The 17779-nt window shown below is 35.8% G+C and overlaps 1 protein-coding gene across 1 annotated transcript in view; it reads left to right on the top strand.

Annotated features, from left to right (window-relative positions):
- Positions 1 to 17247, top strand: part of CEMIP2 (cell migration inducing hyaluronidase 2) — a 59178-nt gene extending 41931 nt beyond the window's left edge. The window contains exons 14-24 of the mRNA XM_070938637.1: positions 270 to 305; positions 685 to 840; positions 2134 to 2311; positions 2746 to 2961; positions 4184 to 4392; positions 4871 to 5053; positions 5616 to 5835; positions 8160 to 8240; positions 9907 to 10055; positions 10716 to 10819; positions 16902 to 17247. Of these exons, the coding sequence (XP_070794738.1) occupies positions 270 to 305; positions 685 to 840; positions 2134 to 2311; positions 2746 to 2961; positions 4184 to 4392; positions 4871 to 5053; positions 5616 to 5835; positions 8160 to 8240; positions 9907 to 10055; positions 10716 to 10819; positions 16902 to 17098 (1729 nt within the window). The 3' untranslated portion in view covers positions 17099 to 17247. The remainder of the gene's footprint in view (positions 1 to 269; positions 306 to 684; positions 841 to 2133; positions 2312 to 2745; positions 2962 to 4183; positions 4393 to 4870; positions 5054 to 5615; positions 5836 to 8159; positions 8241 to 9906; positions 10056 to 10715; positions 10820 to 16901) is intronic.
- Positions 17248 to 17779: the final 532 nt, after the last annotated feature.

Genomic DNA, 17779 nt, shown 5'->3' with positions numbered 1-17779 from the left:
TTGTGTTATTTTCTTGGAAGGTAGCAGAAACATACTGGATTAGTATGCTTAAAAATATACAAACATATTTTTTTGCTGTTATCTTTTTAAGTTTGCTTTGAACCAACCGCTTGTATTTATGGAAAATGGGTTCAGCTGCCAAGCTCTGATTCAGCATCTTCTCCTTGTCTGGCTCAAGTTCTGAGCCACGTTTTGAAAATGTATTTATTTTAATGCTAATCAAAAGAAGCTGCTTTCTAAAACAAGTTCTTTTTTTCCCTCTATCATAGATTTGCTGACAATGGAATAGGCTTAACATTTGCAAGGTTAGTACTGTTTGGCTTTATTTTCAGTGGTTGCCATTTATTGGAGACCCACTGGACAGTGTACACACATATGAACTCATTTATTATATTTTATTTCTCCTCTTAAATAGGTCAGGGTAGCACACCCTCTTACTTTCTATTTTTATTTCCTAGCCCTGTTGCCAGATAGTGAGTTTCAATTTTTTTTTTAAATTTCACCAGATTTAATAGCCTATTTCTCTCATCAGGCCATCATATGGATGAGATGAAGCACAAAGACAAAACCATGGAAGAACACAGAATGATGGTCATTTATTCTGTTAAATGTGCACCAGCCTTGCTAGAATTGAATCTTGTACATCTGCTAAAAGTCACCTGTCTTTGGTTTTGGTTTTGATAGTGATGGAAGCTTTCCAAGTGATGAAGGGTCCAGCCAGGAAGTCTCAAACTCTCTGTTTGTTGGTGAAAGCAAGAATTATGGATATTTAGGAGGCCAGAACAAATATTGGGGGACTGGAGGGATAAACAATAGAACGCGCACATTGCCTAGAAACCGGTAAGTGTTTCATAGCCTTCAACTTGTTGTCTGGTTGATTTTGTGGCGGTGGCAAGGATAGCTTTTCATAGGCGCCATGACTTTATTACTTAGTTACTTTATTACCTAGTACAATTTAGCTTTGAATTTATACTGCAGAATCTTTAGAAACATATTGCGACTGTTTTGCAAAAGTGAGGTTCAAGGCAATTTTATCCATCAGAATGTTGTGGAAAACGCCGAGCCCAGTACATCTGACCACTTGTATGGGTTGTTTTTTTTTCCCATTCTTTAGAACAATGCAAAGAGGATGTCCAGTTTCTTTAGGAGATAATGCATCTTTTTTTTTCTTTACGAAAAGGGAAGTTTCTTTAAAAGAATTATCAGATAGTTCCCGAAGAAACTTAGCTTGCCCCTGGAAGATGTAAGCTGATGGATGGATATGAGCATAGATTTCTTGACAAGGAGTTAACATGGATGGTTGCCAGTCACTTTCAGTCATTCTTCTGTTACTCCTAAATACAGCAAAACATAGCCAAGAATAACAGATATGACCATATTATCCTCACTTCTTATCATCTCCACTTGTTCCCAGTTGTCAGAAAATGATTGCTATAGTTTTAACATGGTTTTAAACACATTTTGTATTTCATTCCTAGTATTTTTAAATAATACTTCTAAATTGCCCAGAGTATCTACTTAATTGAATATTTTTTAAAAAAAAACTTTGCAATAAATACATACATATACATACATCTTTTAACAGCCTATATATGTACTGCAGAAATCCAGCCCAGTCAGGATTCATGTAGAATTATAATGAGCTAACCTGTTTCTATAGTAATAAAAGTATTTTTCTTGATTATGTGCCATGAAGTCATTTTCTACTCCTAGTGACCACATAGGTAGATTTTCCCCATTATGATAATTTCCTAACTTGTTCTTTTAAGATTTCCACTACTGCACTCATAACCGAGAGTGCAAACTGAGAGATCAAATTCATTAACTGCAATTTTCATACTGAGAAGAGGACTTTGTCTAAAATATAAATACACAAATACATTTATATCATCCTGTCTGAAATTATTCCTTGGGCGTGGAAGGTCCAGTAAAATATGGCCCAGAATAAAAACTACATTTGAAAATACAAATATTTTCCTAAATTTTGCCATAATGTAAACCTTTTTCACTGAGTCTCTTTGTATTTAATAGCTTTTATTCCCTAATAACATGCCTAACTCTTACCTGCTTATTCTGTAAGTATTTATATCAGAAAGAAAAATAATGTTTCTAAACATTTTTCTGCTTTTACAGGACTTATCCAATCCGTGGATTTCAAATTTATGATGGACCTATTCGCCTCACCAAATGTACTTTCAATAATTTTGTGCCAACTACTGATAGATTCACTAGTGCAATTGGGTTCCTACTGAAAAATACCTGGCAAATTACACCTCAGAACAATATTTCCCTGGTGGCATTCGATGAAAATGTAAGGGTGTTTGTTTTTTTAATTAAAGTTGCTTTTTCCACATGAAAAAGGAAAGGAATTTGAAGACAATAATGGTAATTAGTAGCATTAGCCTAATGTCTCTGTGAGGTAAATGGACTGTTTATAAATAAAATAATAGCAATAACACTTAGAGTTATATACCGCTTCACAGTGCTTTACAGCCCTCTCTAAGTGGTTTACAGAATCAGCGTATTGCCCCCAACAGTCTGGGTCCTCATGTTACCGACCTCAGAAAGATGAAAGTCTGAGTCAACCTTGAGATGGTGCAATTCAAATAGCTGGTAGTCAGCAGAAGTAGCCTGCAGTATTGCATTCTAACCACTGTCTCACCACAATTCTTAAATAATTATAATATTATGATATGATTATATAATACAATATAATAAATATTAATGTACTTTTTGTTTTGTAAGGTTTCTTTAAAAGTCTTTTTTGGTAAACCTGGCCCGTGGTTTGAAGAAGCTGATTTGGACGGTGACAAGAATTCAATATTCCATGATGTTGATGGATCGGTGACAGGTTACAAGGACACTTATGTTGGTAGAATGGATAACTATCTGATTCAACATCCAGACTGTTCCAACTTTATCAAGTGGAATGGTGTAGTCTGCAGTGGAACTTTTGCTCAGGTTAAGAGAGAGATGTGAATGTTCTGTTGTATGCATGAAACATGAATAGCATGTCCAATTTCTAGAGGAAAAGATTGAATTGTTGATTTATATTTACATTTAAATTCAGCAGTTGGAATATTTTTTAGTTGAGTATGTATGTTCTATCTTTTTGTCTTCTCACCCACACCCATACAATGGCTGGGTTTGGATTATAGTCTAAACCACAAATTATCCTCCACTTTTTACCCTGTGGAACAGCTAGTTATGGTTCAGTGCAAACCCAGAAGATTAAGTTAATTCAGGAAATGAGAAATAGGTTAACATGAATAAAAATACAGCTACACAATGACTGTAGAGCCATTGACTAAGATGGATGGTTATATAGAACATAAATAAAAATTAAATAAATAAATGCATCATTCACTTGCCACCATCTCTATTTCTAATTATTTTTAATTAATTACATTAATTATATTACATTAATTAATGTAACAGACTAGCATGAAGAAAGCAAATATAGAGTCAGATATATGAAGAAAGTATAATTCCATTATATTGTTTTATCCATATCATATTCACAGTTTTTCCAATACTTGGGACACGAGAGAAGGAAGTATAAGTAACATGTTGGTGTGTCTGGGCTTGTTCTGTAATAAAATTGCTTTGTTTTAATAATGCACTTTTTAATGTGTCATTGTGTATAAAGATTAGAGTACAGCTATGACTTCACAAGGAAGAGATTATGATAAAACTAATCCTGTTCAAATGTAGCTTAGAGGGTTAGAAAAAAATATCTGACTCATAGGCTCTCTAGCATTTCTGACTCTGGTTTTCTTTCTGACTTTAGGGCTACCTAAATCTTAATTGTTCCTCCAGTCATGCAAGATTACCAGTCAAATCAGAAACAATTCAATCCATATCTTCTTCTTCTTTTTTATGGCAAAGTATTATTAGGGTTCACTATCAAAAAAGAGAAGATAACTGCCCATAAGGAGGATTTCCTAAGCCCCAAAACCCATATCCGCTGCATACTGTAGCTTTCATTGAATCATTCTTCTTATTGTTTTCCTTAGATCATACAATTCTTTGTAAAAGATAGTTTTCTTCATTCAGAGTTCTTATGTAATTGAGACTTACTCGTCTTACATCCAGGTCATTCACACTGCATGTGTTTTTGATATATCAGGTCTTTGTCATTTCATAAGACTTAGCATTTCCCTTCTTTGTTTTCTTGTTGTAGGTATACATCCAGACCCGGAACCCACAGAATCTAATGACTATGGTACGAGACGAGTATCCTTCCAACCCTATGATACTTCGAGGTATTAATAATCAGAAAGCTGACTTCCAGCAATACCAGCCAGTTGTAATGCTTCAAAAGGGCTATACAATACATTGGAATGGACAATCCCCACAAATAACTTTCTTGTACCTCATTAATTTCAACAAGTACGTTTGCATGTGATGTTCTTTTGTGATAGATTGCTATACTATTCAAACATGTAATAAATAGTATTTATGGAATTTTAAGTAGGTAAAACTCTTTATTGTGGTCAATCACCAGTCCATAAAACATACTTGTGTATATGCTGGTAATATTTGATAAACAGATCAACCGAAGTTACATATTACGCCACTAATTGTGACCGTACTTAAGCAAATAGAATCATTGGAATCTGAAAGTTAAGGCTTTAAATAAAACTCATAAGAGTGACCAGAATATTTAATTAGATGTTGGGTAACAACTCATGGCATGTGCCAGCATAAAACAAACGGCATAATGAAACTTGTTTATTGGTTTCAAAAGCTTTTTCACCAGATAGGCAAAGTCAGGAATTTTCAGCTCCCATAATCTTTTCTAAATAAGGTTAAATGCAACAAAGAGCAAATCATAAATGACAATGTTTTTCATCAATCCTTTTTTCAGAAATGACTGGATTCGAGTTGGCCTCTGTTACCCACCGGATGCCTCTTTTCAAGTCACCTTTGATGTATTCCAGAGACAGGCTTCTGCTTACTATAATATGGAGGATTATGTTGCCGTGTCTTCAATGGCTGAGCTGCAGAAGAGACGAACAGAGAAAATTTTCTATTTTGATGATAGCACTGGGTAGACATTTTCCATAAAAATTAAAAGTAGAGCTTTATATAGTGTCTAAAGATTGTTTGGTCTGGCTGTCTTAAGAGTTGAGAGATGTAGCATGGATACAGTTCTAAGAGAAATGTGGTTTGTGGTTATGAACAGATTTATGACTGAAGGGTCATTTTTCTAAAGATTAGCATAAGCTAGGCTGTTAAGAATGCCCATAAATTATTTTCCATTCGTCAATTTCATTATCTATCTTAGATCGTTCTATCCAGGACTGTATTGTCTCCATCAGCTTGAATGTGTTTACTTGCACAAACATTGTTTCTGTCATCTACACATACACGGCATGTTAGAAAGAAGGAGCTCTCGTTTCTAGCAAAATGGCTGTTATAAATGGCAAAATGAATAATGTAATTCAAAGTCTGAATGGGGAGTATTTGAACAACAACAACAAATGAAATTAATAACATTGATGGGAGAGGCATAAAGTAAGATGCACAAGTAAACAGTTGTGCCATTGTAGCATCCTTTGGAATGGCATGCGCTCTGCTTGATATTTTCCTACTTCTGTATTCCTCGGCAGGCTGTTGTTTCTGTTCCTGCAAGCCAAATATCACAGAGAAGGGCACAGTTACTGTTCATCTCAGGGATGTGAAAGAGTGAAAATACAGGCCAGCTTTCAGTCAAAGTCTTACAGTAACTGTTCAGCAAACGCTTACCCAAAGTACTTCCAGAAACCAGCTGCTGTGAAAAGAATGCCCACAAAAATAACTAATGCCTGTCAGAAATGCGGCTCAGACCAGGTGAGAAATTATTGTAGAGGTAAGATTATATGTACATATTGAATGGTTTATCCCATGGCTATCTGTCAGGTTGGCAGGTGAGTTGCAGAAAGAATTGAATATATTTCTCAAGGAAAATATGTGTGGGAACCTGTTGCTTGTGTTTAGTAGAACTGGCAAAAAAATATTTTCTCAATATGAAATTTATTTGCTGCCCATCCTGTATCAAATGACTCTGGGTGCTTTATAGTATAAAGACATTAAAAAACATTAAAATAATAAAACAAAGCAGATTAAAAACTATTCAAAAAAAAAAAAGATCTAAAGTTCTTACAATAGAACCTGGATGTTCTTTAGGAGCAGTGTTTACTATTTAGATCTTTCATTTTGAGGGAGCAGCTTTAAAATTCTGATAATAGCCCAAGTCAGACTAAGGATGCTTCAAAGTACTAGCTGATCCTAGCTTCCATCTGAGTTTGTATGGGTCGAAACAAGTTTAAGATTAAATCCCTGCAAGATGGATATGTTATTTGTCAGATTTCCACTATTTGGAAGTGGAAATGCCTTCCCGAGGTATTCCTAAATCTATATATAGAGCCCATGGCCGGGGGTGGGGGTGGGGGTGCACTGCCTGCTTTGGATGGCCAATTGCAGGAATTTGAGGACTGGGATGTGTTCCTATCATCTTGTTTACTTAACAGACTAAACATGGAGTGGCTTCTGAAAACAATTGAGACCTTCAACTGGAGCAAAGTATGGCAGCTGCTAATTAGGGTAATAGTTGCATTGGTCACCGTCTTGCTTCCAGGTCCAGTTCAAAATTGGTTATCTCTTTAAAGTCCTGCATGACTTGGTGCCAAGATCCCTATAAGATCATCTTACCCACCCAGATGTAGCTTCCTTGTGTGATCTTCAAGGAAAGGAATGCAGAGGTTGGTTTTTTTTTACCACGAGAGGTAGCAGAGCTAGGTGATGGGCCTTTTCAGCTGCTGCCCTGACCTTGGAATCTTTTGCCTTCTGGGGTGAAGGATATCAACAACATTTTGGTTTTCAAGAATCCCTTGAAAACTTTATTTTGTAGTGGTTATAGGTGTCATTGATACTAAGATTGCCATAGGTTATTCTTATTATGAGTTTTTTTTTTTACTTCAGTTGTAAACTGCCTCAAGCCCTAGGTGAACTTTTGTATGCAAAGGTAAATAATTCCCCAGATATTTGACACTATAATTTCTACAGTTCTTCTCAGGAATTTTGTTAATTTAGGCTTTGGAGTACAAAATCCAAAATAATGGATGATTAGTATAGATAGCTTCCCCTTATTTATCGCGATGGTTGTCAGAAAATAATGGTAGGTAATGTAGAAAGAAAGAAGCAGTTTAATTGCCAACAAAATAATTTATTGTTTGTAGAGACTCCTTTTCTATTTGTACTTTTTTACAGTATCATGACTGATTTTTTTCTGTATTGCTTCATTTCTGAGTTATCGTGCAAAAATATTTTCTTAGAAAAATTATAGTCCATTGATTTATATTATTTTTATAGTAGCCACCAGTTTAATGGACTAATGGTAAGAGTGGGTATCCAGAATATAATATTATCCATATATAAAATAACAAATGAGGTTTTATACATACCATATTTTTTGGAGTATAAGACACACCTTTTTCCACCCTAAAAGAGGCTGAAAATTTGGGCACGTTTTATACTCCAAATAAACTTTTTTTTCAGCCCTAACAAGGCACTAATGAGCGATCTTCCCAGCTTTGCCTGCTCCCTTGACACTCCTCTCTCCTGTGCTTTAACGAGGCACTAACGAGTCAAGCAATCTCCATGCTTTGCTCCGACTCTCAGCTGTTCTTTAGACGCTTTTTTTCAGTCCTAACTAGGCACTAGCTGAGTGAAGCGATCTCCCCCCGCCCCCCTCCGGTGCTTTGCCTGCTTTTCTCATTGCTGCTTCCTCTCAGCTGTGCCTTAGAAGCTGTTTTTTATCCCAAGCAGGGAATAAAAAACCAGCAAACTAATGTGCTGAAGCTAGCCAGATGAATACCTGGTAGGCAGATTTTTTTTCCCCTATTTTCCTTCCCAAAAACTAAGCTGCATCTTATAGTCCGAAAAATATGGTATATAAAATTGAACAGTATTTTACCAATGTGCAAATCTGTACAGGATCCAGTACACTCCAGGACCACTGTATCTTAATTCAGAGATGTTTTTTAACAACTTTCCTTTGATTCAACAAAAATGCATTCTTTCTCATTTTATCTTACATGGATGCTTGTACATGAACTATCAAATAATACTAAAAATTACTAGTTTTAAATATATATGTTATCCTTAACATTTAGGTTGTATTTACCAGCGATCCTCATCAAACTTACATCTTTGTGAAAATCCAAACTTCAGAATCACAAGAATATTCAGTCTCTGTAAGTATTCTTGTACTCTTCCTGGGCGTTACCTTCCTTTCAGTGTGAGAGGCGTATCTTTCAAACTTGTAGATATTCGACAGTAGATGGTTAGGGCAGAGATGAAGAACCTCACCCCTTCTATGGCGGGCATGAGTTATCTTTGCCTGCCTTCCAAGAAAAGCTGTGGCCGCAGACTACTTCCCCTTGTGAAAAGGGTGAGGCTGCCTATGAATCTGGCCAGCCCAGAGACTCATCTCCTGCTTGCTTCATGAACAGAACAAAGAAGATCTTGCTTAGTGAAACAAGGAAAGTGTTTGCTGTAAGCTAGCTGCCCACCCTGCCTGATACACAAAGAAAACAATAGATGAGAAGCAGACCAAGCAGCCTTTCTGAAGCATGGATTGAAGGAGCGCTCCCAGGCTTATCTCAGTTTGATGCACAGAAGATAAAATGGACACAAGCTAGTCTCTTGTCCTATAAGGAAGAGAGCTGGATTTCTCTCTCTCTCTCTCTCATACACATACACACACACTGGATCTCTTCCATTTCTAACTGCTTAATCGGCATCACACATTTTTGCAAACAGGAGAGAGAAAAAAAATAAGTGAGGGGATTGACATTTTCGGCATTCCTGTCGCTGAATTTTCAGAATGCCTTTGATGAATTTCTATGGGAGAATTTCTACATTAACACACAATAGCAATGTTTTAATACCCTTCATCCTTAGAAAAGCAATTGTTTTAAATGATGGGGGAGGGAGTGGAGGTAGCATTAATTTATCTCCTTCCATTTTTTCTACTTCTAAATACAGAACTTCAAAGTAAATCTTTCCGTTAACTAGTATTTATGTCCTAGAGCTTAATGCAAGCATTAACCCGATACTGTGATCAAAATTCAGGATTGAGGGGAAAGAAGTAGACTGAGGGTTTACTAGCGAGAGTTTTATTTAAATCACAAGGCAGTTGAAAGGAAGGCATTAACTGCAGACTGCAGTGATAGATCTACCATTAAAAATTCTAAGTAAAATCATCTATACAAGGCTGCAAACAAGTCTCTCTTCCAGGGTCCAACATGTGTCCTCTGGACACACTTGTGGTTGCCATAAAACACAGTTTTTAAAAGGAGGCCATTAGTAATTTCTTGCTGGGTCATCAATAGTAATTGTCCACAGCCAGAAATTCAGTACAAATAGTCCTCAACATATGATCACAGTTGGAATTGGAACTTCCATTGCTAAACAAAGTGGTTGTTAAGTGAGTCACATCGAATTTTACAATTATCTTTTGTGCAGTTGCTAAGTGAATCTCAGGGTCCTTAAGAAAACCTGGCTTGCTCATTGGCCGCTTGTCGACTGTGAAAGTTGCAAGTGGTTATTACGTGACCCTGGGACGCTGCAATCTTTGTAAATATACAGCAGTTGCCAAGCACCCAAAATTTGATCTGTAGGGACACTGCAATGGTCATAAGTGTATGGACCGATCATCGGTCGCTTTTTTCAGCATCATGGTAACTTCATAGAGTTGCTAAATGAATAGCTGTAACTTGAAGGCTACCTGTATTGCCATTTATAAGCCAAGGCATGGCAAATGCAAGAGCATTCTGTTAGTGGCAGAAGATTACTGTATTTACAAATGACTCTTAAAGGCATGGAAAAACTAATGATTTAAGAGGTTTTTCCTTTCAGGTCAATGGTGTCAAGTTTCCACTGAAAGAGGTGGGCCTTCTTGCCATAGTCATTGATGCCTGTGTGGGTAAAGTAACAAAAGAAACTTTCTTTCCTGAAGAGAAGATCAAGCTCGTAGAAAATTATATAAAAACTGGAATTCCCCAAAGGTAGGTCAATATAGTATAAATCCATCAGCTAACTAGTCGCCTAAGTGGACAGAGAAATGAAAATGTAGCATTTGTTTTTAAAATCCCCCCAAATGCTGTCAGAATAGTTATGATGCTTTTGTAAAGGAACAAAGACCTTTCTTTATTGCTGTGAACTGGTTGTTTCTTTAAAATTCAGAGTGCTGGAAGAATTATCGTGCTCTTTTATTAAAACTGCTTAGTCATGTGTAACTTGTGCTAGAAATAATTCTGCAGTTTGATCAGTTTTGAAAATTGAGCATATGCACACATTGTTCTGTAGATTTAGTTGCATTCAATAGATGGGAAATCTCAAGACAGACAGCATTAAACATTTCCAAAATCTTTTTTGTTTCTCCTTGGCTTCTTAAGACCTCATCACTTATTTTAATCATCTTTCTTTCTATTCACAAAAAGATCCCTTTTTTTTTTAAAGAAGAGAAAGAAAATAGAAATTCTAGTATTTTATAGAGAATGTGCCATATTAGCACAATGTGTAAAAGAGGTTATTATTTTCAAAGCATATTGAAATTATTTCTGCAGCTTTCAAAATCTCCCACTCATGACTCATATTTATTAGCTGCAGTAAATCATTGTTCGTCTCTGCTCTCCAAGTTTGTCTGATCAGCATTTTTCTCTTAGGTCTTTAGTTGTGTTAACCAGCAGAGGGAACATAACAGACCTAAACATTTCTCAAGCCTTAATGACCCTGGGAACAGCAAAACCACCAAATCTTCACAATGCAGGTTTGTTTATTTTTGTACATTTTTTCCCCACAACTTTTGAAATCAAATTTTAAGGAGCGTGCAAATTAGGATTGATGTGTATTTTATGAGAGTTGGGCATTTTTCAAATCTGCAGTGTTACCAGAAAAAGACTCTTTTTTTTAATGATATAATTTATCTGTTGAGAATAATTATGTCAAACATAGAGTTTACTTTATTGATTATCCCTTGGGTCATATCAAAGTGCAAAGTTCCTGACAAATATAATATGTCTGTTGCAATATTTTTAGGATCAGACTCAATAAAGATAATAGAAGTTAGAGATTTAAATATATTTCTCTTTAATCATAATAGGCATTCTATATTCGCTGAATATTCAAGATAGAAGCAAGGAAAATGGGGAGGATGGCTCCTTATATATACAAGGGGTGGAGCCAGGAATGGGAGTGGTAAATTATGAATACATTAAAGTCCAAAGAATAAGTTAACCCCTGATGTTCCATATATACATTATTTACACATTAGAGAATAAGGCATTTACATCTGACAAATCCCCCTCTAAATGCCGGTTCGTTATACAACACCAGTTACATTCAGATTCAGGACAATATAATACATATAATTTAGAAGTTAAATATTTGTGTTGTTTAGAAGGTAAGGGTTTTGTTAATATATCAGCTAATTGTTCAGAAGTATCACAATGTATTGCTTTGATGAATCCGTCTTGAGATAGTTGTCTCACGTGCTTAAATTTTATATCAATATGCCTGGACCTTTGTCCAATTGCATCGGATCTAGATATTTCAATGGCCGCTTTATTGTCTTCATGCATAATAAATGGTAAAGTAGGTTTCTTCCAAACATCTGTGATCAAATCATTGAACCATACAAGGTTATTTGCAGCTTTAGACAAGCAAACATATTCCGCTTCTGTGGTAGAAGTGGCTACCAGTTCTTGTTTACCAGTATACCAGTAAACTGGACAATCGTTCAATAGAAAAACATAACCAGAGGTACTCTTTCTGCATGATGTATCACCAGCCCAATCTGCATCAGCATAACAAGTAATTTTTGGTTCTTTGTCATTATTTGGTTCCAATATTAAACAAAAATCTAATGTACTTTTCAGATATCTTAAAATTCTTTTGACAGCTTCCCAATGATACAAGGTTGGTTTGCTAACATATCTTGACAATAAATTGAGAGGTAATGCAATATCTGGCCTAGTCCAATTAGATATATAAAGGAGTGAACCTATAACTGATCTGTAAAATGTGTTGTCTTTAAACTCAGGGGAAGATTCATCAGTGTTTCTAAGAAAATCAGTTTGCATAGGTGTGTCACATGTTTTGGCATTTAAGTTACATTTGTTTAGGAGTTCAATGATTTTATCTTTCTGAGTAAGTTTGAATCCCCTTTTAGTTTTGTTAATTTGTACACCAAGGTATTTATTCACTCTACCTAGTGATTTCAATGAGAAATGTTCGTTTAACTTATTTACAAAGATTTCCCTGCTCTCTTTATGCTTTCCAATATATAAAATATCATCCACATAAATTAATACAAATTCAATATGATCATTACTCTTTTTTACAAAGAAACAGTTATCAGCAGTGGTGGCGTTGAAATCCATGGTCTTAAGTACTTTTACCAAACAATCGTACCATCTTTTGCCAGATTGCTTCAATCCGTACAGACTCTTATTTAATAACCAAATTTCGTTCTTATTAGTGTATTGACTGTGTGGTGCTCTTACATATATTTCCTTATCTAATTTTGCGTGTAAGTATGCAGTCTGTATGTCATATTGAAACACGTCCAGATTGAGTGCAGATGCTACTACAAGAGCTGTTTTGACACTCTCTGTTCTCACTGTTGGTGAATAAGTGTCAGTATAGTCTTCTGGATATTTTTGTGCATAACCTTGTGCAACTAGTCTGGCCTTGTATAAGGTATTACCTCCTTCTAAATTCTTAATTTTATAAATCCACCTGGTACCTATAATTGTTTTATCCTTAGGTGCGATCGCAGGTGTGAATACATTTAATCCTTGTAAACTTTCCATCTCTTTTTCCATAGCTAGTTCCCATTTTTCTCTTTCTTCACGGGGAAGTTTCAATACTTCCTCATATGTATTAGGTGTTATTTGTTCTCCATCCATATGCATTATGTAATCTTTGTATTTATTTGGTATTTGGTTTCTATTGTTTCTAATATTTCTTTCAGGTTTGCTATGGTTGTCATGCAAATATCTGGCTTCCTTTTTTGTTAATGTGTCTGTCTTTATTTTATGCTGACTATTTGTCCAAGTTTTGGTTTTGTTCTTACTTTTGTTAATATTTTGATTTTCTGTTGTTCCTTCCTCGCAAGATATATTATCTTTGCTTTTATTAGGAAATATTTCATTAAGGTGCAATTTAGACCAATTGGCCTGCTCATGGAACACAGCTGTTCTGGATACTATAAATTTGTTATTATTATCAATGAATCTGTACCCTTTGGTTCCAGTTTCGTATCCCATGAATCTTAATCTCCTGGATACGTTTTCTCCCTTTCTCCTCAATTGTTTAGGTATGTGTACGTCTGCAGTAACTCCAAATATGTGCATGTGTGCTAATTTGGGTTTTCTATTGTACATCACCTCATATGGTGTCTTATTCACAATACTGGACCATGTTCTATTTTGAGTGTAATTTGAATAATGTAAGGCTTCTGACCAAAATTGTTTGCCTAAACCAGCATCCTCTAATGTGCATCTAATCATGGTTTGTAGTGTGGAATTCTTTCTCTCTGCAATCCCATTTTGAAATGCAGAAAATGGATTGGACGTGAAATGTAGCATCCCTCTATCCTTTAACCATTGGGAGAATTCTTTAGACATGAATTCACATCCCCTATCTGTCATAATTTGTTTTATTCTGATATTATGCTGTGTTTCTATGCGTTTGTAGAATTCCTTAAATTTCTGAAAGGTTTCATCCTTGTGCTTTAATGTGTAAACAAAACCATAGCGACTGTAATCATCCACTATTGTTAGGAAGTAACGTTTTCTATAGGTAATTGATGGAGTTAATGGACCAACTAAGTCCATATGTACCAAATCAAAAATATTGTTAGTTGATCTGTTAGATTTTTTTGGTCTGGGACTGGTTTTTAGTTTGGTGGATTTACATACTGAGCATTCCAAATAATTTTCACAATTTTTTATTTTGACACCTTCTGCGTGTTCAGTCATTTTTTGTACTACGGGAAAGCTTGCATGTCCTAACTTCCTATGTAAGATGTGAGCACACTCATCATGAATTGGCTTACCTATTTTTGGTTTCTTCTCATTGTGTGTATTTTTGTTATCATGAGTTATTTTACATTCATCATTGTCACTGTTACTGACATTTTCACCATCTGCTTCAATACAATCTTCCATATTTGAATCAATGTTATGTAACCATCTTTCTTTGGTTATCAGATAGGGTAGACCCCCTTTTATCATCACAGTACCTACATCTGTTTTGTTCTTTTCTATAGTTGCTTTCCCCTTTGAGAAAACTATATTGATGTCAGATTCTCTGCTTAGTTTTATAGCACTCAGTATGTTGTGAGGTATTTCTGGGATTAATAATACCCCCTCTATTTTCCCTAAACCAGGCAAGGTCACATTTCCTCTGCCTAATACTTGAACCTTTTCTTGATTAGCTACCTTTATCACAAACTTATCTTCTGTAAATGAAGATAATATACTTTTGTTGTTAGTGGTGTGATTTGTTGCACCAGAATCAATAAGCCAATTATTGTTCTCATCTTGTTGTGTTCTGGTGCTGTCTTGTTTATTTAGCCCATTTAGTGACCCAGATTTTCTCTCTTTTGAATTTTCTCTACCCCCTCTACTTTCTCTGTAATTTGGTGGACTTCTATATTTGTGTCTATCTGTGGAAGATTGTCTGTAATTGTATTTGCTCCTATATTCTGGCCTATGTCTCTCCCTTGGGACTTTGGGACAGTCTCTTCTACTGTGTTCCCTGGATCCACAATTGTGGCATCTAAAGGCCTCATTATATTTATCTTGAAAGACTACTTTCCTAAAAGATTTGTGTTCTGTTTGGTTACTGGAACGATTTTTTTCTTGAATTGTCTTCTGCTATCAATTTGTTAGATAGACTTTCTATTGATAAATATCCCAAATTAATGGTATCTAAGTGTGACATAAAGCTATCCCATGATGGATCAAGTGAATTGATAATAACACTTTTCATTGTTTGATCTGAAATCACTTCCCCCCTCAATTGCAGCTCAGCTCTTATTTTGTTTAGATTTATCAAATGCTCACTTATAGAAACCCCTGGTTTCACTCTAGAAGAAAAGAAATCCTTAGACATTCTTGTGGTTGTGGCTACGCTATCGCTGTGAAATAGATTAAACATGCATTGAATTATTTCTGATACAGTTAGGTTTGGTTTGATGCTATGATACATTGCAGGAGACACGCTAGAAATTATTATGAAAAATGCTCTATGATGTAAACAATCTATTTTTAAAGTCCAAGGTCTTCTTGGAGGACTAGTTATAAAGAATAGTAAATTTTCTTTCATGAAAATAACCTGAAGCTGTTGGTACCACTCTTGTAAATTAATGCCATCAACTCTAAGTTTTGGGAAGTCACTGGGTAAGTTCCCCACATTATTTTGTCCATTACTTACAACCTGAGGCAGTCCGTGGTCTCTCAAGTGCAGGAAATTACAGAACGGCATTGGGATGCTTGTAACGAGTCTGCGCGGTTCTCTGGCCAGTTCAAGTCTTTCGGGGCCGTCTACGTAGTTTTGCACATGCGCGTTGCTCATTTCTTCTTTGGCGCCGTTGTGGAAGGTTCTCTCCATTTCAGCTCTCTCGATCCGCTCCTCTTCAGATGAGTCGGTCTCTGGCTCGGTTTTTGGGGCTTTGGTGATGGCGACGGTTCTTCTCTTTCTCTTGTGTGCGCTGGCACTCGATTCTGTCTGCGGTGTAGGACGGAATCGGCATGGCTCTCTGGGCTCGGGTGTCGTCGTTTTCGAAGTCTGGATGGGAGCGTGCAGGTCTTGAGTTGTCGGTTTGATTTCTTGCTTCTTCGTTGATGTCTTGGAAATTTTCAATCTTGGCCCAAAAGCAGCAAAAAGCGTTTTCATTGCTGACTTTACTTGAGACTTTGTTAAATCGTCTTCACTTTCTGATTTTGGTTCATCTGAAGAGTTTGAGACTTCTTTTTCACTTTCTTCGTCTGATAGCGTTTTTCGCGCCAGAAATTTTGAACTGAGCGTTTTGATTGGCTCTGCTTCACTCTCTTTTGAAGTTCGTTGAAACCAAGATGGCTGCCATTCAAAATTTCGCGCGAGGTCACATCTTTTCTTTTTTACAACTATTTTCTCAGTAGTCATTTCACTCACAGTTTTTTGATCTTTGGGTTTTCTTTAATGACGTTTTTCTCTCTCGCTGCTCCGCTGTTCCTCAGCATCTCTTGGAGGTCCGCGATGAGGCTTTCATCATTCTTTTGGCTTTTTAGTATCTTTAATATCTCTGACCTGAGTTCGTTATTTTCTATCTCAATTTCTTCCTGGTCGTTATTTTCACTCATCAGTTCTTCTTCTTCAGTGGTGTATTCTTCGGATTCTCTCGAAATTGCATTAGTGGATTCGTTGATCATCTCTTGATCAGTTTCTATTTCTTTGCTGTAGGCCCTGGTGTTGGGCCTATCTTTCTTGGACATTTTTAATTACTTATTGAGTCAATTAACCATCCTCTGCTACCAGCTTGTTGCAATATTTTTAGGATCAGACTCAATAAAGATAATAGAAGTTAGAGATTTAAATATATTTCTCTTTAATCATAATAGGCATTCTATATTCGCTGAATATTCAAGATAGAAGCAAGGAAAATGGGGAGGATGGCTCCTTATATATACAAGGGGTGTAGCCAGGAATGGGAGTGGTAAATTATGAATACATTAAAGTCCAAAGAATAAGTTAACCCCTGATGTTCCATATATACATTATTTACACATTAGAGAATAAGGCATTTACATCTGACAATGTCAAATATAATTTAGACTTTTTTTTTTTCCTCTTGTCTGTTTCAGAGCACATTCGTTTTCTGGGATTCAGAGGGAACTTTAAGCCATCTTGGGTAAAGCTCTTTAAAAGTTCTGCCGAACAGGACTCACATGTGATTGAAAAGTACATCCCTTTGCAACTGGAGGAATACGGTTGTGCCAGAGTGAATACAAGCAAACGGAAAGATCTTGAACTCTTAAAGCAGGCTCTAAGAATGCCATAGAAATTAAAAGTGCTTAGGAGTACTGAAGACAATGTGAAATAATTTATTTATTTGTTGGGATTTTAAAATATATTATTATCCCATTTGCTGTTTTGATCTGGACATACGCCTAAACCAAATGCTTGAATGGCAGCCTGTGCACCTTTGGATTGTACAAAATATTAAAGAATTAAAAAAAATATTTGTTAAAAATATCAATCCTTTGGTAGGTATGCTTCTGTTATTATAACATATTTTCTTTTAAAAGCCTTTCTTTTGAGAAATGGCATTGTAGTCTCAAAAAAAAAAAGTATTGGAGAATTAGGATTGTTTACTTTGGCCTGCTTGATCTTAGCCCAAAGACATTTGAAAACCAGTTTTATTTCCAATGTTGGAAGTTATTTTCCTTTTTTAAAAAAAAATCTTATCCGTCTGGGTATGCACATGAATAGTGAACAATTCAGACAAAAATTGATATATTCTGGCAATAATTCTCTGGATGAGGGAAGTTATCTTTTTGAGGTTTCTCCAGTTATGAGATGCTGTTTCTAGGGCATTCTGTCATCTCATTGGGGTATCATTGGATACATTTATTTATTTATTTAGCGTATGGCTGGTCACGCACAATATTAAAACACTTCATTTTTACAGGTTAAAACAAAACAATTAAAAAAAGAGCAGTAAGAAAACCTAAGAGGAAAA

The sequence above is a fragment of the Pituophis catenifer genome, unplaced genomic scaffold (assembly GCF_029215685.1).
Source record: "Pituophis catenifer annectens isolate HBS135680 unplaced genomic scaffold, rPitCat1.0.hap2 SCAF_2, whole genome shotgun sequence".
Lineage (NCBI taxonomy): Eukaryota > Metazoa > Chordata > Lepidosauria > Squamata > Colubridae > Pituophis > Pituophis catenifer.
This window is presented reverse-complemented; position numbering and strand designations above follow the sequence as displayed.